This window comes from Eschrichtius robustus, chromosome 20 (genome assembly GCF_028021215.1).
Source record: "Eschrichtius robustus isolate mEscRob2 chromosome 20, mEscRob2.pri, whole genome shotgun sequence".
NCBI classification, from domain to species: Eukaryota; Metazoa; Chordata; class Mammalia; order Artiodactyla; family Eschrichtiidae; genus Eschrichtius; species Eschrichtius robustus.
This window is the reverse complement of record NC_090843.1, coordinates 24,702,250-24,722,316: the sequence shown is the minus strand read 5'-3', so window position 1 is coordinate 24,722,316 and position 20,067 is coordinate 24,702,250. Positions and strand designations below refer to the sequence as shown.

The following is a 20,067-nucleotide window of genomic DNA, read 5'->3' as shown; positions in this document are numbered from 1 at the left end:
TAGTCTCCCGGGCATCTACACCTAGACTTGCACCCAGCCCTGCGTCTCAGCCCCTGGCTTCCGGCCTCAGCCAGCTCCTCTTGGCTTGGAAAGAATAACAGGGTGAAAACATGACAGCATGACAGTGGCAACAATGTCTGGTCTTAAGGCTGAGATGAATTCCATAGACATGGAGAGCTTTGGAAACTCAAGTCAAACTCAGCCTGGGTTGGGCAGGAGAATGAGGGGACAATGAGACATTTGAAACATAAGAAAGGCCTGGAAGTTGAGAAGCGTGGTGCACCTGCCGGTGCGACAGGTGTGGGCAGGGGAGGAGAGAATGAGAATGAACAGGTGGGTAGTGGCCAGGTAAAGCCTTGGATGCCAGGCTTGGCTTGCTTCCGGATCCCCTGTGGGGGCAGATAGGGATGGGACCAAGACAGCCAAGGGCCTCAGGGAGCAGGAGGTCCAGGTGGATGGGAGTTGCCTAGGCTGGTGTCAGGCAGGCATCAGCAATCATTCAATGGATTGATCAAAGGATCACTAGGTAACTTGGGGTAATTTGCATATTGAATAAACTTTTGTTTACAAGCCACAATTTCTTGCCCTCTTTAGGCTAATTCCAGTACTACACTCTCCTGAATGTGGTAGAAGTGCTAATGATGAATTATTAAAGGCCATAATTAACAGTCATGACTGCTGAATGACAGCCAAGGTATTAGTATTGCAGGCAATGGCCTCTGAGGACTGGTCCATCTCTCTGTGGACCTGAGGGAGGGATGAGGGCCTTTCCTGCCCAAAGGTTTAGTTCCTGAGACCTTGGGAGGGGGGCAGGAACGGGACAGCTGTCAACTTCTCCCCATCTCTAGGTCTCTGGGCGCCTGGTCTGCTCCGGAGTTCTGACTCCCTGGATCCTCTATGTGCCCACGGATGGCACACTGCTGTCCCTCTTCCCTGACATTGGGGAGCTGACCAGTCACCTGCCTTGTGGGGGCCTCAGGCTCTCAGGTCGGCAGGGAGGGGCAGGCAGAGGGTGAGGGAAAAAGGAAGGGAGGGAGAGAAAGGAGGAAGAGGAAGCAACAATTTTTAAAAATGAGAAGGAATGGGCAGGAAGCAGGGGCTGGGCAAAAGGATCTCCCCAGGCCACCACACACCCAGGGGTCATGTTTTGGGGACTTAGAAGGCCGAGAGAGATGGTCAGGAAGGCCTGTCACCTTCCTGGTAGCAGCTGGTAAGTACCTGGACTGCCAAGCTCTCCAAGCTCTCCAAGGCCCTGGGGAGGCTTTCCTGAGGGCTGGTGGTTCCCTCCTTCCCTCCCGGGGGAGACCAGAAGGAGCAGGAGGCAATGCTTTCTCCAGGTCTCCTCTGGCCCTCAGGGCAGGCTCAGCGACCCTGTCTCATGTTGTACTGCTGATTGCTCCCTTGGAGGAGCTCAGAGGGGGCTGGGATGGAGAAGAGGCCAGATGACCCTAGGCATTTGCCCAGAGGGGCTCCCAGGGACTCCTCCCCGCCCCACCTCCCTCCCCCAACCACCCACCGGCCTCCCAGTGCCCTGACCACAGCCCCCCAACCCTGCAGGGTGCCCCCAGCAGTAGGGGGGAGCAGCGAGAGTTGATGGCATTGATGGGCATGGGCATATGGGCATGAGGTTTGGGCAGGGCAGGATCTGCAGGGAAGGGGTGTGTGTGTGTGTGTGTGTGTGTGTGTGTGTGTGTGTGTGTGTGTTGATGCACAAGTGGGTTGCCTGTCTGGCACTGTAAGGGACAAGAGGGTATGAGAGACATGCGAGGAAGATGACAGGAGAGAGTTAAGAGAAAGGGTAAAGGCACAAGGAAGGCAAGAGGGAGGGGGAGGGGCCATCAAAGGTGCTAGAGGAGGAGGGGCAGGGAAGGGGCAGACTCTGAAGGAGAGCCCACCCACCACCCAAAGCTCCCTCCCCAGGACTCCCCTCCACCAACTCCAAGGAAGGAAATTAGGAGGCCACTGCAGATAGGTTTGGGTCATTTCCACATGCTTTATTCCAGCAATCAAAATAATTAAAAACATCTCAAATTATTATACACATACAAAATAGGTACAGAGTCTCTTGTTTCCTCCCACCCCTAGGGGGAAAAACTGCTTTGTGCTTTGGGAAATTGTGCTCCGAAACCCAGTGAGAGAGAACGCAGAACAGACTAAGAGAGAGGCCGTGAGGATGGGATGTAGCTGAGGAGAGGGTTTCAGAGGAGGGAGAGGTCGGGAGAGAGAGGAGAGAGGCCTGAGGTGGTGAGAGGCGCCGAGGGGGATGAAGAGAGGGTGGAGAGCAAGTGACCCTGTCTGGAGCCGGCACTCTCTCCCCCACATTAAATAGCACCTTTCGAAAATTCACGAGTCCCCATCCACAAGAGAAAAAAAAAAAACAAAGAATAAAAAAAGACTTTGAACAAAAAGGAACATTTGCTGGCCTAAGGTGGGGGGGGTGCGTTTCCACTTCCATAGCACCAGTGATTCCCTCCCCACCCCACCCCATCACAGAGATGTAGCACCTTTGATATAAAATGGGGAGCCCCTTCCACCCTGCCCCCATCCCGCCCCCCATGCAGTTGCCCCGGTGACACACAAAGACCAAAGACGAGAACGAGGTAGTCTTTCAGCAACACAATTACACAAGGAACAGAGCAGTCTCTCCCACCCAGCCGGGTAGCACGGGGGATTGGCATGTTTCTCAAATCCGACGTTTCTGCTCTGTCTTGGCCCCTCCTGACTTTTCTCCAAACCCGGTGGTGAAGGGCCAGTGGTGCCCCTGGCATGCTCCCCTCAAAAACAAAGAGGGGTATGTTGCCGGGGCAACAGGGATGCCAGATGGTAAGGCTTCTTTGGCAGTCTGAAAACTCCCGGTCCCCCCAGGGCTTGGGGGTTCTGGGTGAAGGGAGTAGGCTGGGAGTGTGGGGGCCACTTGGGTGTTTCAACATTGCCTTTGGTTGCTGGGCAGACAATGCATTGTTTCCTGTGTCTTTTGGGGAGACTTAGATTCGGGGAGCAGTGGAGGGGAGGCCCCAAGAAGGCATGGAGAAAGGAGCAGAAAGGGCAGCGTTGGGGTGTCATAAGCCCAACGGGCAGAAAAGGACTTACCCCCACGTGGGTCTTCAAGCAAGTGGACCAAGCTTCCTTTTTTAAAAAGTTATTTATTTATTCTTTTTTTTTTTTTTGGTAAGGTTGAATGCAGTTTTGGTTTTTGGTCATATTCAGTTGGTCAAAGATAAAAACTAAGTTTGAGAGATGAATGCAAAGGAAAAAAAATATTTTCCAAAGTCCATGTGAAATTGTCTCCCATTTTTTTGCCTTTTTGGGGGGTTCAGTTTGGGTTCCTTGTCTGTTTCCAGAGTCAGGGGCGAGTGGGTTGGGTGGGAGGGAGCCAGGTTGGGGTGGAGGGAGTTTACAGGAAGCAGACAGGGCCAACGTCGATGCCGAATTCCTGGTCTGGGGCGCCAACGTCCAAGGGGGCCACATCGATGATGGGCAAGCGGGAGGTCTTGGTGGTTTTGTATTCGATCACTGTCTTGCCCCAGGCTCCGGTGTGACTCTGGGGTGAAAGGGAGACAATGGGAGAGGGGTGTCACCAAGTGGCAGTGAGGGGGTGGGGGGACTGGGCCTGCCCGGAAAGCCAAAGCCCAGAGCGGGGGCCCTGCTGGACTCACCGTGCAGCCGTCGTAGGTGACGCTGTAGGTGAAGCGGCTGTTGCCCTCGGCCCGGATCTCAATCTCGTTGGAGCCCTGGAGGAGCAGGGCCTTCTTGAGGTTGCCAGTCTGCTGGTCCATGTAGGCCACGCTGTTCTTGCAGTGGTAGGTGATGTTCTGGGAGGCCTCGGTGGACATCAGGCGCAGGAAAGTCAGCTGGATGGCCACATCAGCAGGATCGGAGCCCTGGCCGCCGTACTCGAACTGTGGGAGCGGAAGAGCGAGGGGCGAGTGGCTGTGTTGGAGCCTCCAGTCTTGGCCTCCCTCCCTGGAGTCCCCTGAGAGCATCCTAGTGAACCTTACGTCCAGAGGTGGCACCCCTTGCCCCCAGGCACCTTGTGTTTGACCCCGTATCAAGCACCCAGGTCTCCTGCCTCCCAGCTGATCACACTTAGCAGAAGTCTGGTCCACCCAGGACCTACCCTCAAGCCCTTCTGAGCCCTGGGCCAGCCCATCTCCTAAGAGTGGCTACAGGATCGAGCTCACGCACCTGGAATCCGCCGGTCATGCTCTCGCCGTACCAGACGTGCCTCTTGTCCTTGGGGTTCTTGCTGATGTACCAGTTCTTCTGGGCCACGCTGGGCTGAGTGGGATACACGCAGGTCTCACCTGTCTCCATGTTGCAGAAGACCTTAATGGCATCCAGGTTGCAGCCTTGGTTGGGGTCGATCCAGTATTCTCCTGCAGTGGGGCAGGGTGAGATGGCGTCAGGGGAGGTACGGGATGTGGGCCCCTCAGGGCTCAGCCCCGTCGCGGCAGGAGGAGGAGGCACAGCTGGGCCAGCCCTTACCGCTCTTCCAGTCGGAGTGGCACATCTTGAGGTCACGGCAGGTGCGGGCAGGGTTCTTGCGGCTGCCTTCAGGGCTCCGGATGTTCTCGATCTGCTGGCTCAGGCTCTTGAGAGTGGTGTCCACCTCGAGGTCACGGTCACGGACCACATTGGCGTCATCGGCCCGGTAGTAGCGGCCACCATCCTGAGCCTTCTCTTGAGGTGGCTGGGGCATGAAGCTGAAGTCGTAACCACCGCTGGGAGGACCAGGGGGACCAGGGGGTCCAGGAGGGCCGGGGGGACCCTGTGCAGAGAGGGAGGAGAGGGGGGATTACCGGGGTTCAGTGCTTTCAGGGCTGGAGGGCCAGGGGCAGGCAAGGTGGGGGACCACATACAGCAGGACCAGCATCACCAGTGCGACCACGAGGACCAGGGGGACCGATGGGGCCTGGGAGACCGTTGAGTCCATCTTTGCCAGGAGTACCAGCAGAGCCAGGGGGACCCTGCAGGGAGGAAGTTGGTTGGAGAAAGCCTGCCAGAAAGCATGGGCCCACCCCAGCTCTGGCAGAGAAGCCCACAGCCCACTCTGCCTGGCTCTGGCTCCTCTGCCTCATTATGGCTCACTCCCACAGCTGGGCCAGGAAACTTTGTGGGAGGAAGCAGTGGGGAGGGGGAGGCGAGGGCTGCGTAAGGCTGTCCAGAACCCCTCTTCCCTTCTTTCATCCCCTGCTCCAGACCCTTCTCCAGAGAGGCGAGGGACCCGGGAAGAGCAGATAAATAGAAGACGCAACTCACGCGGGGACCAGCAGGACCAGAAGCTCCGGAGGGACCTTGCTCACCAGGAGAGCCCTGAAGGAGAGATGTGAAGACAGTTTAGGCCGAGTGTAGGTCAAATGTGGCCAGCAACCGCCCCCTTACCAGCCACCTTGTTATTCTGGAAGTCTAGCCCCAGGGTGTCCGTAGGCTGAGACCCCTCCCACGATCCCTCTTTGTGCACCCCTCACTCTCTCAGAGGCTACTTGGAAATACCCATTAGTCTTCAGACCCCAGTCCCCACTAGGGAGGAGAAGGACGGTCCAGAGAGGGAAACCGAGGCAAAGTGTCCTCCCCCATCACACAGCAGGACTTGGGGAGATGATAAAAGAAGACAAGATGGCAGCTGGGGGCTGGGCATACTCACGGGAGGGCCAGGGGGACCCTGGAGACCAGAGAAGCCACGGTGACCCTTAATGCCTCTGTCGCCCTGTTCGCCTGTCTCACCCTTGTCACCACGGGGGCCTTGGGGTCCCTAGAAGAGAGATGGGGACAGGTCGTCAGGTGGAAGTTCTGTTAGCACTGAGGGGGTGCAGTCCACATCTGGACAAGGGTTCTGAGGACACAAGGGCCAGAGCAGGGCACTTACAGTGGGGCCGCGGGCACCAACGGGGCCAATGGGACCAGCAGGACCAGCGGGACCCTGGGGAGAGCAAAGAGAGCATTAGATCCTGGTCAGGGAGAGCCCAGCTGAGGGCTGGCACAGCCTGAGCTGCAGGTGACACCTCCCCTTGGCCAAATCCCTCTCTCCTCTCATCTTTTCCTACCATATCCATTCTCTCCTGACCCCAGGTAAATCTTCATGTAAATTCAGGCCTCATGTAAGCTGGGGCGAGCACCTGGGAACAAACCCCATTCCTCGGGGGAAACAGGACTGTCTGGAGGAGGGGTCTCGAGGCTGAGCTGTGGCTCAGTGTTTTCAGGGAGGCCAAGGGCCCAGACATCTTGCAAGGCCTCCTCTTCTCCCCTGCTTAGGTGAAGTCAGGTGTCCATCTGCAGACCCCTCGGCAGGCCTGGAGAGTCCCTGGCCTGAGCAGAAACGGTAAGCCAGAGCCCAGCTACTTACAGTCTCACCACGATCGCCGCTTTTGCCAGCAGGGCCGACGGGGCCGGGGGCACCAGGAGCACCAGGAGCACCAGGGGGTCCAGCAGGGCCGGTCTCACCACGGTCACCCTGGGCGGGGAGAGGAGGGGAAGAGGGGAATCCGGGTCAGCCCCAGCTGAAAGGGCCAGGTGGAGCGGCGGGTGGGGCTGGGGCCCCAGGGTGCAGCCACCTTACCTTGGGGCCCGGAGAACCATCTCGTCCAGGGGATCCTTCAGCACCAGGGGCCCCCTGCGGAGAGCGGGGGAAGGTGAGCGTCAGCCAAGGGGAGGGAGGCTCAGGCCAAGGCCAAAATGGCCACACTGAGGGCACTGGCATGGGGCCGGCAACCGCTTACCTCACGTCCAGACTCGCCAGGGGGTCCAGCCAATCCAGGGGGGCCCATGGGACCAGGGGGGCCACGTTCACCACTTGCTCCAGAAGGACCTTGTTTTCCGGGTTCACCCTGAGGGAGAAGAAAGAGTCAGGCCAGAGATGGGGTGGGAGAGGGCCTTAGGACCCGCCACCTCTGTCCTCGCTGATCCCAACACCCCCATCCTGCGCCCTCCAAGTCCTGCAACTGTTCTTCTCGGGATCCTCAAGGTGAGGGGGCACTCACAGAGGGACCAGGAAGACCAGGGAAGCCTCTTTCTCCTCGCTGACCGGGCAGGCCGACCACACCACGCTGTCCAGCAATACCCTGAGGTCCGGGAGAGCCGGGAGCGCCCTGTGGGGGACAGGTGGGGGTGAGGTGACTTCCAGTGGCCAGGGACACCGCCCCCACTCTGGACCCCTCTGGAGCGTGCACTTACAGCAGGTCCATCAGCACCAGGGGCTCCTTTCTCACCAGCGGGGCCAGGGGGACCGGGAGGACCAACTTCACCAGCACGCCCAGCGGGGCCAGTCTCACCACGGGCGCCTTTGCTGCCTTCTTTGCCAGCAGGGCCAGAAGGTCCAGGGGGTCCAGCATTTCCCTGGATGGGGAGAATTGGGGCTGTCAGAATCCATCGGATTCTGGAGCATTACGGTGGCCGTAGTCGGGCCCACTGCACTCCTGACAGCCTGTGCCCCGTACCCTCCCAGACCGGTGGAGTCTCCACCACAGACACTTACAGAGGGCCCAGGGGGACCGACTCGGCCAGCAGCACCAGGGAAACCAGTAGCACCCTGGAGAAGAGGACAAAGAAGCAATCAGAGGGAGAACAGCCCCTCACCTGGCCCAGCTGCCCCATCTCCAAACGCAGGCTGGGGAGAGCCTCGGCAGAGAGTCAGAGTGAGGTACTCACAGGGGGACCAGCACTGCCACGAGCACCTTTGGGTCCAGGAGCACCAACGTTACCCTGCAGGAGAGTACAGAGGCGTCAAGGCTGGGCCAGTCCTGGATCCAGCCTGCCGGCAGCTCGGGGCCTAGACGGCGAGATACTCACAATGGGGCCAGGAGGTCCAGTGGGTCCAGCAGCGCCGGGGAGACCAGCATCGCCTTTAGCACCAGCATCACCAGGTTCGCCTTTAGCACCAGGTTGGCCATCAGCACCCTGGGGGAGGAGGGAGTGTGGTGAGTGGAGGAGAGGGCTGTGCCAGCCTAGGAAGTCAGCTGAGGAAGGACAGGAACTCCAGGCAGGAAGATGCTTGAACGGGAGACAATCCCCCCTCCACCCTCCTTCTCTGAATCAGGCCAATGCCTCTGTCCTCATCCAGTCACTCAAGGCCCCGGGACCTAGTTGGAGATGGAAGATGAAAGGGATCTTGGTACTCACAGGGGGGCCAGCGAAGCCAGCAGGGCCGGGGGGACCAGGCTCACCACGGTCTCCCTAGAAGAAAAGGAGGCAAATGGAGAGATGCCCTGATCTGGGGGAAGGTGGGATGGGATGGACGGCAGGGTGGGGAAGGAGGGCCTGAGGAGCACTCCACAGGGACCAGAGCAGGTGGGAGCCAAGGTGGAGGAGGGACAGAAAGAGGGCCAGGGGCAGTATGAAGGGAGAGAAGGGTGGAGTATGGAGCCTTAACCGGGTCTTCTGTACTTACGGGGGCACCACGAGATCCAGTGGGACCAGCAGGGCCGCTAGGACCAGTTTCACCCTGAGAGGGAGGGACAAGAGGCTCAGGGTCAGGGACCCATGCTGAATACTCCTGGCAGGTAACCCAGGAGAGTCCTCCTCCCTCCTGGCCCCCCGACCTTTGGATCACCAGCTTGGAATGGCAGGAGCTGCCTCCCCTGCAGAGCTGTGCCCAGGCTTGCTGGGGAAGCTGTGTGTTAGGGAAGAAGGTGGGGAGGCAGCCATCTCACCTTGTCACCAGGGGCACCAGCGGGGCCAGGAGGACCAATGGGACCAGTCAGACCACGGACGCCATCTTTGCCAGGAGCACCATCAGCACCTTTGGGACCAACATCGCCCTAAAGACACAGGAAAGCCTGAGACTTCCAGTGTGGGGCAGGGAGGTGACCTATAGCATCCTGCTTGTGTCTGGGACCCCTCCCCAGTTTGTGTCTGCCCTGCCCCCATGTGTGCCAAGGACCCAAGATCTTTCAGGGGAAAGGTGTCTGTGTGGGGATTCCGGGGAACTTAGATTAAGAAGCTCCTGCTTTGTGTAGAGGGATTCCCCGTCCAGGAGGCACGCCCCCCCCCCTTGTTGCCATGGTAACACATGGGCAGGGTAGGGCCTGGGCTATAGGTAAGGATTCATCAGCCAAGAGGCCAGAGAAGAAGAAGGGAGGATTAAGGAGAAGAGGGGAAGACCCCAGGGCGTAGAAAGAGAGATGCTGAGGGATCTGAAGCAGAGAGAGATGGGAACCACACAGGGTTCGAGGGAGGGGGAGTTCAACTTACTCTGTCACCCTTAGGGCCTGGGAGACCTGCTGCACCTCGTTCACCAGGCATTCCTTGAAGGCCAGGGGCGCCCTGGTTACCAGGGGCTCCAGGGGCACCAGCATCACCCTGTATGACAACCAAGAAGACTGGAGTGAGGCTTGGGGTCTCAGAAGTGGGTCACAGCTTTGAGCCCCCTCTTAATTTCTCCCAGGCTTGGTTCTGAGGCCAAAGACAAGTACTAGCTGAGAGGAAAGGCTCACAGCCCAGAACTTCAGGCTGCACATGGACCCCACCCCAGTCTTGTCCCCCCATCCCTCCCCAACATCCAGCTGGCTTTGGTCACAGCCAGGCATCCCCCATCACAGGAAGGGTGAGACCTGGTCCCTGTGCTGCCCTTACCTTAGCACCATCATTGCCAGGGGCACCGTTGGACCCACGGGGACCTGCAGGACCGGAGGGCCCTTGCACACCACGCTCGCCGGGGAAACCTCTCTCGCCCTGGAAGGGAAGGACAGGGCCCATGAGGTGGCTCCAGAGACAGGGCCAAGCACGGGGCATGTTGGTGGAAGCAGCAAGAGGCTCTACTTACTCTTGCTCCAGAGGGGCCGGGGGCACCAACGTCTCCAGGAGCACCCTGAGCGGGAGGGAGGGACAGACAGTGAGCAGAACCCACCTGGGTCCTCCCAACTAGAAAACATTCTTGTCCACCTGGGGGCTAGCCCTTGGGGTCTGTGATTGGAGACCAATCCCTTCTCAGCACTGAACCGGGATTATCCCTCAACTCCTCGTGAATGTGTCACCCTCCCCAGACTTGGGGTTGAGGGAAAGCCAGAGCATTCCAGCAGCTCTAAAAAGAAGTCATCCAGACCAGCAGCCATGCAGCTCCTTCCAGATCCTATCATGCAGAGTTGCGGCTCTTTGCTCCCCTCAGTGTAGCACCCTTCATGATGGGAAGTCTTTCCTCGAGTCTAACCTTGATCCCTCTAGTTGATGGTTGTCTGATTAGCTAGGGGGGCTGGACTCTCCCTCTGTATTCCCTGCACTCCCCGTCTCTTCAGCTGGCTGCTACCTCTTACCTGTTCACCGGGTTTGCCTGCTTCACCAGGAGGACCAGCAGGGCCAGGGAGACCCTGTAGGTGGGAAATGGGGGAGGGAAGCGAGGGATTAGAATCTGGAAGAGGTGTTCCTCATGCCCCTCTCCCAACACGCTGACAGCCGTGAGGCCTCACCTGGAATCCGGGGGAGCCAGCAGGGCCTTGTTCACCTCTCTCACCAGCAGGGCCCTGCACGGAGGAAATGCCGCGGTCATGGGAAAGCTCAGGAGAAGGGGGACGGGGGCTATCTCCCCTTTCCTGCCTCACAGCACCCCCACCCCAGGCCTCCCCATCAGGGACACTCACAGCAGGTCCAGGAGGTCCCTGAGCTCCAGTTTCTCCGTCTTTGCCAGCAGCACCCTATGGGGAGAGAGTGAAAAAGGGGTCAGGGTGGTGAGGTGGGCGGGCAGCTGAGGAAGAGAGCACAGGTAGGGGGCCTGGCGGCTGGGGGTCCTGACACCCTGGGGATGGGCTGGAGCCTCCTGCATCCCTCCTGCAGGATGTAGGGGTGTGACATGGGCGGAGGCAGGGAGGGGACAGGGACCAAAAGGAGATACTTACAGCAGCGCCGGGGGGTCCAGGAACGCCTCGTTCTCCAGCCTTGCCGGGCTCTCCCTGTGGGGAGAGAGAGTTAGGGTTGAGGGAGCTGAAGTGAGAAACCGGGGCCTCCTGGGTCCCTCCTGTTTACTTTGAGTGGAATTTTTAAGGAGCTTTTTAATCTATCCGCTCTGGCCCCTGAGGAAGGCCTTTGCTGGCTTTGACTGCTCCATCTCTTGGCCTCTCCCTGAGCCCTCTCCTCCCAGACGACCCGCCCCTTAGGCTCCTCTCTCCACCCTCTTCCCTTTCTTCTCCCCATTGTATGCCTTTGGTGACCTGAGCTGCAAAGGGCTTTCATCTCTTCTGATATCTCCTTTTGAACCTCAAAGAACCCACCAAGATTTGGGGCTGACTATCATGTAAAAGGCCCATCCTATCCCCGTGTGTGTGTGCTTGGGGGCCAACGATACTTATTTCCAGGGATAGAGCAATGGTAGTAAAGCCAGGAGAGGTCTCTCATTTTATGGAATAGGGAGACTGAGGCCCAGAGAGGGGCAACGAGTGGCTTGAGGCCACATAGCAAGTCAGTGGCAGAGCTGGCCCCAGAGCGAGGACTCTTCCCCCCACCCCCACCCTCGCCCCAAGTGTGTCTGTCCCTGCGATACGCCTCACTGAATACTCACAGCAGCACCTTTAGGCCCAGGGAAACCCATCACACCGGCCTGACCACGGCTACCAGGAGGGCCTGGGGGTCCGGGGCGGCCATCTTGACCAGCAGGACCCTGAGGATGGAAGGTACAAAAGTGGAGGTGAGGACAGAGGGTGAGCGGTCAGGAGACTGATGTGGGCCTGGGGGAGTGATACTTACAGGGGGGCCAGTTTTGCCATCAGGACCAGGGCTGCCAGGGCTTCCAGTCAGACCCTAGGGGGAGGCAGAGAGGTGTGAGTGGGGTGGGGGATAAGGGTGGTGGAAGACCGGGAGAAGGAGAGTGGAGGCTGGGGTGGAGGACATTCTAGAAGGTGGGTCTGTGGTCCTGCTCCAGAACCCACATAGGATGGGCAGGGTCATGGGCCAAGCTGGGCAGAGGGCTGGGGTCTCACCTTGGCACCAGGCAGACCAGCTTCACCGGGGCGACCAGCTTCACCAGGAGAACCTTTGGGGCCAGCAGGGCCAGGAGCACCACGCTCACCAGCGGGACCCTGGTTGGGGGAGTCACAACAACAATTAGGGTCTCTTTATCACGGGCGGGCCTCTTCTTCCTCCTGGGCTGTGGGTGGTGCTTTGAGAGGCATTGGTGGTGGTAGGAAGGTCAAGGTGAGGCTACGTGTGAAGAGAGAGGTCTGCAGCCGCAGTAGGGGCACTAATGACCGGGCGGTGGCAGTGGGAGGGGGTTGACGACATCTGGGAGAGGAAGGTAACGTCCAGGGAGCAGCAGGGTCAGCATCCCACCCGGGAAGAGAGATTACCTTGGGACCAGAAACACCATCTGCGCCAGGGAAACCGCGGCTACCAGGTCCACCCTGTGGGAGGAGAGGAGGTCAGCAAGCTCACACACGTGGGCACCAGGCCGGCACCGGGGCCGAGAAGGGGGCACTTACACGCTCGCCAGGGGGTCCAGGCAGGCCAGCAGGTCCGGGTTCACCTCGGGTTCCTCGCTTTCCTTCTTCCCCAGCAGGGCCAGGGGGGCCTTGAATACCAGTGGGGCCCTGGAGAGGGCAGAGAGGAGGGGGCAGCCTGTGGTGAGGGGCTGTCCTGGTACCAGCTCCAGAGCAGGCTTGAGGCTGGCTGTCCAGCACCAGGGGCTCTCATTCCTCCTTGGACCTCCCCCAAGGGGCTGCTGGGGGACTTACGGGCTCTCCCTTGGCGCCAGTGTCTCCTTTGTTGCCAGGGGCACCAGGTTCACCCTGAGTGGGAGGAGAAGAAGATGAGTGGAGAGTGGGGATGCTCAGCTGGCCTGGATCTTCATGCTTCCCAGACAAGGGCCACATGAGCCAGCTCATGGGGTGGGGCAGAAGAGAGAGAGTAGTACTTACGCTGTTACCCTTGGGACCAGGGGGGCCACTGGGACCCTGGGGTCCAGAGGGGCCTCGGGCACCCGGGAAGCCAGGAGCACCAGCAATACCAGGAGCGCCCTGCGGGAGGCAGAACAAGTTGAGCTCGGGAGTGGCGGGCACAGGGTGGGTGGAAGGTGGGTACCAGGGGCGGCCCTGAAACCTGCAGGATACTTACATTGGCACCTTTAGCACCAGGCTGTCCATCAGTACCAGGGTTTCCCTGTGACACAGAGAGAGATGGGTGAGTGACAGGCAAGGACTCTGAGTTAGGGAGACGCACGGGGGTACTGAGGAGGTGACACTTACAGCAGGGCCAGTAGCACCAGCAGGGCCAGGGGGGCCGGGCTCACCACGCACACCTTGGGGACCTTCAGAGCCTCGGGATCCTTGGGGACCAGCTTCACCCTGGATTGGAAGAAAGAACATGTCAGGAGCCACCCTGGGAGTCCAACCTCATGTCTGGATGGCAGGGGGTGAAGGGCCATGACAGGAGACCAAGAGTCAGGACTCCAAGATCAGAGAAGGGGACCCCAGGACAAAGGTGTTGGGGACTGGGCTTCTCTCTTGATTCTGGGTCCCTTTGGTTTGGGGAGCAGGGAGATGCCCACCCCTTGGCCTGTGGGAGCTCTGCTCATTGGAGGGTGGGGGGTCTCACCTTAGCACCAACAGCACCAGGGAAACCAGGAGGACCAGCGGGGCCAGTGGGACCCTGTGAATGAAAGGGAGATGTTAGTGAGAAGGAAGATGGCAGCTGCAAGTCACACCCTGGGACAGAAGAGGTCCTGGGGTTCAGTCCTGCCCCTGGTATCAGACCCAAGAGCTGACACTGAGACCCCTCCGCAATCCCAGGCACTGAGGTCTAAGGGCTGTACTCACAGGGGGTCCAGCAGCACCAGTAGCACCATCGTTTCCACGAGCACCCTGCAGGAGAGAGGGGAAAGCCCCGGTTACATTCACTGAGCACTGGTCAGTCCCTTAACTCCTGGGGAACCCCTTCCAGAACCTGGAGTCCCCCAAGGGGCCAGGAGTACTTACAGCAGGGCCAGAGGCTCCAGGGCGACCTCTCTCACCAGGCAGACCACGGGGGCCCTGACAACAAAACCAAGAGAAGCCAAGTGGGACAGGAGACACACCCCTCTCCCCAAGCCCCCATCTTGCCCCTACATCCTGTTCCCTCTCTTCCTTCTACGACTGCACACACTCACCATCTGACCAGGAGCTCCATTTTCACCAGGGCTACCAGGCTCACCCTACAGAGCAGAGAACAGAGTTAGAAATTCATTCATGGTGGGACTGCAGGGGAGGTGGAGGACCATGACAGTCACACAGCCTCTTACCTTGGGACCAGCAGGACCAGCATCTCCCTTGGCACCATCCAAACCACTGAAACCCTGAGATAGGAAGAGGGCCAAAGTGAGACCTTGTGGAGACTGTGGACAACCTTGACAGCCACCCAGACCTGAGGAGGAGCCTCAGGAGGTCAGCACAGCTGTCTCCCTGAGTCTGAGCTAGACTAAACCCCAACTGGCCCAAGATCTCACTCCATCCCTTTACTGGGATTTCTTTCCCAATGGAGGGAAGTTCTCTTTGATGTCTACTCTCTATCCCTTGGAGCTTATATAGCTGCCACCCACCACGATGCACATCAGGATCCTTTGGGGAAAGGGCTGGAATGCGATGCTGGGACTTTGGGAACTTAGATGACACAAAGGGGACTCACTCTGTGTCCCTTCATTCCAGGGAGGCCAGCTGTTCCGGGCAATCCCCGAGCACCCTGGAGAGAAAAGAAAAGGACAAAGGCAGGGCTGTTAGAAGACACCGCTGTGGACACAGCTCCCAAATGAAGCCCAAATGCAGCAAAGCCTGGAGGCAGCTACACCATCCTGCTCACCTGAGGTCCAGGAGGCCCGCGCTCACCAGGACGACCAGGCTTTCCAGCTTCACCCTGAGAGAAAGAGAAAAGGCCATCGTGCCCGTGCCCCCTGAGTTGGAAAAGTATGGAAGGCCTGGGTCTTCCTGGGGTTGTTGAGGGTCAGGCTTAGGGCCCCAGAATCTTATCTCACTTTAAATCTACCATGCAACCCTTGCTTGAATTTTGCGTCCCTCCAAAGGAATTTCTGTTTATTTCTGTCACCAGCATCTTAATCTCACCATGTGGAGTGAGAATCTGAGGTACCCAGAGTGGTTAAGCCTAGGGAAGCCATTCACATCAGAGGATGGGGTTGGGGACTGCTTTAAGGTGACTGGGGTGAGGGGAGGGACAGCCACCTCTGTTAGGAAGATGGGGAAACATCCCAGGAGGCTCCTTGTTCAAGGGCAGTCCCATGCATCAAGGAGAACATGCCCTCCTTTCTCTGGGTATCGCCCCCAAAGGTGGTGGGGGCACTGGGGTAGAGATTACAGGGACCTAACACATGGAGAGGTGGTGGGGATCAGATGGTATCTCTTTACCAGGGCTACTTACATCATCTCCGTTCTTGCCAGGGGGGCCAGGGGGACCACGGGGACCCATGGGACCCTAGAGGAGACAGGAAGAGAGGATGTTAGAATGGCCAGGATAAGGAAAAAAGAAGGGGAAGGCTAGGATTGGAAGAAGGAGGTAAGAAAGACCCCAGATGGTGGTCCTTCAATAGGAGAATCCATGTATTTGTAGAGGGAGTGTGTATTTGCATAGAGAGTACAAGTTGGGGAGCACTTACTGAGGCGCCAGGCTCGCCAGGCTCACCAGGGGGGCCTTGGAAACCTTGGGGACCCTGGCAGACAGGGAGAGAGGGGTGGGGTTAGAAGGGCAGGTCCCTGCCAACCTGTCCCCCATCTCACCAAGAGATCTCTGAGCACCTTCCCTGCCCTCATGCCAATCCTCTTTCCAAAAGCCTGGAGCCCAAAGCAGTGTAGACATCCTGGATACTCACAGGTGCACCAGGGGGGCCAGGGAGACCACGAGGACCAGAAGGACCCTACAGAAGAAAAAGAAAGGGAGGCCATAATGAAGCCTCTGTAGGAAAGGTTATCTCCCATGGTTCCCGTTCAGACCACCCAGTTGCCTTGCATCATCTCTGGATTCTGAGGTCCCAAAGATCTTCTTGACCTCCTAAGTTATCTATGCCACCCCATATCCCTTCCCTGGCCTATCTTCTCTGGATCCCCATCTGCTCTTCTTCTGTCCTCTACATCCCTCGCTGGTGACTCACCATGGGGCCAGGCACAGAAATTCCTGTTGATTTCTCATCATAGCCGTAAGACATCTGGGGAGCAAAGTTCTAGAAGAGAGAGTGCGTGAGAAAGCAGGGTCAGGGCAGTGAGTTGAAAGGCAGAAGATACCACCAGTAATGGGACAAACTGATATCATGTGCCTCCTGATGTGATGCACTATGCAGGACAACAACATGACCTGTGGCACAGCCCTGCCCAAAACACATCACTGGAATGTAATCATGGAGACACATCCAACAAACCCAATTTAAGGGACAGTCTACAGAACAACAGGCCTCTTCAAAAAATTTCAGTGTCGTAAAAGACAAAGAAAGTCTGAGGAATGTTCCAGGTGAAAGGAAACTAAAGAGACATGATAATTAAATGCAATTCATGATCCTGGCTTGGATCCTGGAACAGGAAAAAAAAAAAAAAAGGCTATAAAGGACATTATTGGGAACATTAGTGAAGTTTGAATATGGACTGCATATTAGATAATAAATAGTACCGTGTCAATGTTAAATTTCCAAAATGTAGTCATTGTGCAATGCTCATGTTAAGAGAATGTTCTGGCTCTCAGAAAATACATGCTAAAGTATTTAGGAGCAAAGGGACATAATACCAGCAACTTACTCTCAAATGGTTCAGAAAAAAACAAAACAAAACCCCAGATAATTATATCTATACATAGAAACTGATAAAGCAAATGTGACAAATCGTGAAGGGTATGTGAAAATTCTTTGCATTATTTTTGCAACTTTTCTCTCTTTTTTTCCCTGTGAGTTTGAAGTTATTTCATACTATGAAGTATGCCATCTGCCAAAACAAACAAACAAACAAACAAAAAAACCCCAACGAACTAAAAACCCCGCGGTGGGGGGGTGGGAGTGAGGTGGCACATAAGGCCTTCCACGAACGCCTCGACTCTCCACTTACTCCTCCGAGGCCAGGGGGTCCGGGAGGTCCTGGGGGTCCGGGGGGTCCGGGAAGTCCAGGTTGTCCAGGAATGCCGTCTCGGCCAGGGGGGCCAGCGGGTCCCTGCAGCGGGAGAGGGCGGGCCGAGTGAGCGCAGGCCAGGAGCCACGCCCACCTCCAGCCCCAACAGCCGGGAGAGGGCACCGCTTACCCTTGGGCCTCGGGGGCCAGTGTCTCCTTTGGGTCCCTATGGGGTTGGGGCAGAAGAAACAAGAGAAGCCGGGTTAGAGAAGGAGAACCGTGAAGAGTCCTGGGCGGGGTGGCGAAAGTCGAGGGCAGAGGATTACCTCGACTCCAGTGGTTTCTTGGTCCGTGGGTGACGCTATGGGGGGAAGAGACGCGGCTTAGAGGCAAGGTTTGCTCCAGGTGCTCCCGGCAACAGCCGCCTCCCCTGCGCGGCGCAAGGGAGAGCCCCCGCCCCCGCCCCGGCCCAGGCCCCGAGCTATACCCTCGCCTTCGGGGCAGACGGGGCAGCACTCGCCCGCGGGGACTTTGGCGTTGGGACAGTTCTTGATTTCGTCGCAGATCACGTCATCGCACAACACGTTGCCGTTGTCGCAGACACAGATCTGGCAGGGCACGGGTTTCCACACGTCTCGGTCATGGTACCTGAGGCCGTTCTGTACGCAGGTGACTGGTGGGACTGGGGCAAGAGGGGGAGATGGGGGCTGTCAGAGGCGCGCAAGTCCCCCACCTCGGGGCTCCAGGTACCCCAACCCCACCGTCCCTTCCCCTCGGTCTTAGAGGCACATTTAGATTTTCCTTTTCCCGCCTCTCCTTTTTTTGCCTTTTTGTTTTTCCTTTCCCCAGATCCTTAAACGCTCATCTGCTCCTCATCAGCGCCAGTGACAGGGCCGAGGCGCCTGGCCAGGGCGGCTATAACTCTTTCCAGTTCTCAGGAATTTAAACAAAGCTTTAGGCCGGGGTTGCTTCCAACTCCAACCTCAGACCATTTGCGCTGAAGCCAAGTGAAATAAAAAGCCATTGGGTGGGAGAGTGGGGGGTGGAGGAGTGGGAAGAGAGGCTCCCCAACCAGAGGGCAGGCTTGTGGGGCGTGGCTTGGGTGGAGACAGGAGGAGGGGACGGGAGGAGAGACAAGAGGTCTAGCCCGGATCCCACCCCATTCCCGGGGCAGGTGGGATGGCGTGGGCGGGGCTAGGAGGATGGGGGCGGGGCTGATTGGCGTGGGATCCCGCCCAGAGACTTGAAACGTACCGTAAAAGTACGATATGCCCTAACCTCCAGCGCCCAGACATCTCAAAAGGCCTCTCTCAGTGACAACCCCCGTTTCCCAAAGCCAGCCAATGCCTCTGGGTCACTCCTTAGCCAAAGAACCAGAAAGTCCGCAAATAGTAAATGAAGTTAGTTAACCACGCCCACCGCGGATCGTCTACCCAGACGGCCACTAGGTGGCGGGCGACGCTAAGCAATTTCCCCCGACTGGCTATTTCTTCTAGAGACGGGGCTACCCTATCTCCAACTTTATTTTCCAGGTCTAGAGGTGGGGTCCACACCGGGCAACGATCCCGGTCTTCCCGCTCCGGCTCCTGCGCGGGGAAGCGCTGGATAAGGAGGCGCACTGCCCAGTGTAGATCAGCAGAGGGCGCAAGGACTCTGCCTGGCCAAGTCCGCGCCGAAGAATCTTGTCCTTCAACCCGCCCACGCTCCGCGCCCCCTCCCCCGCTCCGCCCAGCACCTCCGCGGCCCCAGGAACATTGTCTAGCCTGCAGAGAGGGTAAACAATCTTTCCTTATGAATCATCTCATAGCCTTTCTGATCACTCATAGCTTGGGCTCCAAATTCCCAACTCGGCGCCCCCATCCCATCTTCGACGTACTTGCCCCCAACCCGGCGTCCAGACCCCATTTTCCCCGCAGTACTTCACAGTGCGCGCTCAGCACGCCTCCTGTGCCAACTCGAGCCGTGCAGCATCCTGCCCTCTCACTCCTGGGGGGCATTCGTCTACACCCCGACCCAGAGCGCGGTCCCTTCTATCCCAGGGCGCCGAGGACGAGCCCTCACCATCTTCCTTCCATTCCTGAGCCTCCGGGGCATCCCGAGTCTCAGTTTAAGTCGCGGACCCCTGGGACCAAACGCAGGGCAAGATACCAAGCAGCCCTAGACTCCCAAAAGTTTGGGACTTACTGTCTTCTTCTTGGCCTTCTTCTTGGCCCTCCTCTTGGCCGTGCGTCAGGAGGGCGGTGGCCGCTAAGAGGAGCAGGAGCCGGAGGTCCACAAAGCTGAACATGTCTAGACCCTAGACATGTAGACTCTTTGCGGCTGGGGTGGGGGTTAGCGTCCGCTCATGCGTGGCCTCACACTCTGCGTGCCTCCTGCTCCGACCCCGAGGAGAAACTCCCGTCTGCTCCGACCACCGGCCCGGGTCCCTTTTATACCATCCTGATGGAGAGCGGGGAGGAACCCTGCCCCTGGGAGAGGGGGAGCCGGCTGCCCGTCCCCCAGCCAATCAGAGTTGCCTGGCCCGGCCCCCAATTTGGGAGTGAGAACGGAGAGGGGGAGGAGGAGGGAAGGGAAGGGAAGGGAGTCCACCGCACATCTCCCCCCTTCGCAGCTCTGCCTCCCCAGCCCCCCAGCCCAGCCGGGGCCAGAGATGATGCCGCTGGGATGCGGCTAGGTCCTCAATATAGTGTGCGCTAAAGAGTGGGTAGGGGCGCCTCTTCGGCTTTCTTCCTGGGACCCCCGACCTGGGGGCCGGAACTGGAATTGGGGAGGTGGTTAGGGAACCTTTCAAAGACGGAAGGATTGGGGGTGATTGGGAGAGAGTCCTGCTGGCCATGCCTCATTCACGCTCCTGACATCATTGGCGAGAGCTGGGGACCCCTCTAAAGCAGGAGAACCTAAAAAAAAGATGTGCCTGTTTAGGGGTGTCTTCTGGTGTGGCTGGGGTATGGAACTTAAGAATATTTGGGGAACAAGTTAGAGACTCATTTGTAGACATTAAGGATCAGATACTTGGGGATGGGTGCTAGCAAGAGGGTTTTTATTTGAGGATGTCAATTCTTCTGCCATGCCTGAGGCTCCAAGA

General features: G+C 58.2%; 1 protein-coding gene across 1 annotated transcript; it reads right to left on the bottom strand.

Moving 5' to 3' along the window:
- Window positions 1-1,973: 1,973 nt before the first annotated feature.
- On the bottom strand, window positions 1,974-19,405 carry COL1A1 (collagen type I alpha 1 chain). The gene is made up of 51 exons (XM_068530400.1): window positions 19,167-19,405; window positions 17,470-17,664; window positions 17,309-17,343; window positions 17,173-17,208; window positions 16,983-17,084; window positions 16,046-16,114; window positions 15,767-15,811; window positions 15,554-15,607; window positions 15,319-15,372; window positions 14,746-14,799; window positions 14,575-14,628; window positions 14,192-14,245; window positions 14,060-14,104; window positions 13,890-13,943; window positions 13,731-13,775; window positions 13,510-13,563; window positions 13,161-13,259; window positions 13,030-13,074; window positions 12,834-12,932; window positions 12,651-12,704; window positions 12,399-12,506; window positions 12,267-12,320; window positions 11,901-11,999; window positions 11,668-11,721; window positions 11,483-11,581; window positions 10,824-10,877; window positions 10,569-10,622; window positions 10,398-10,451; window positions 10,245-10,298; window positions 9,758-9,802; window positions 9,568-9,666; window positions 9,187-9,294; window positions 8,646-8,753; window positions 8,384-8,437; window positions 8,116-8,169; window positions 7,786-7,893; window positions 7,645-7,698; window positions 7,472-7,525; window positions 7,171-7,332; window positions 6,978-7,085; window positions 6,717-6,824; window positions 6,557-6,610; window positions 6,344-6,451; window positions 5,867-5,920; window positions 5,645-5,752; window positions 5,260-5,313; window positions 4,860-4,967; window positions 4,486-4,768; window positions 4,186-4,376; window positions 3,657-3,899; window positions 1,974-3,541 (listed from the first exon to the last, which is right to left on the bottom strand). The coding sequence occupies exons 1-51, from the start codon at window positions 19,267-19,269 to the stop codon at window positions 3,395-3,397; spliced, it is 4,392 nt and encodes a 1,463-aa protein (XP_068386501.1). The 5' UTR covers window positions 19,270-19,405; the 3' UTR covers window positions 1,974-3,394.
- Between the last annotated feature and the right edge of the window lie 662 nt (window positions 19,406-20,067).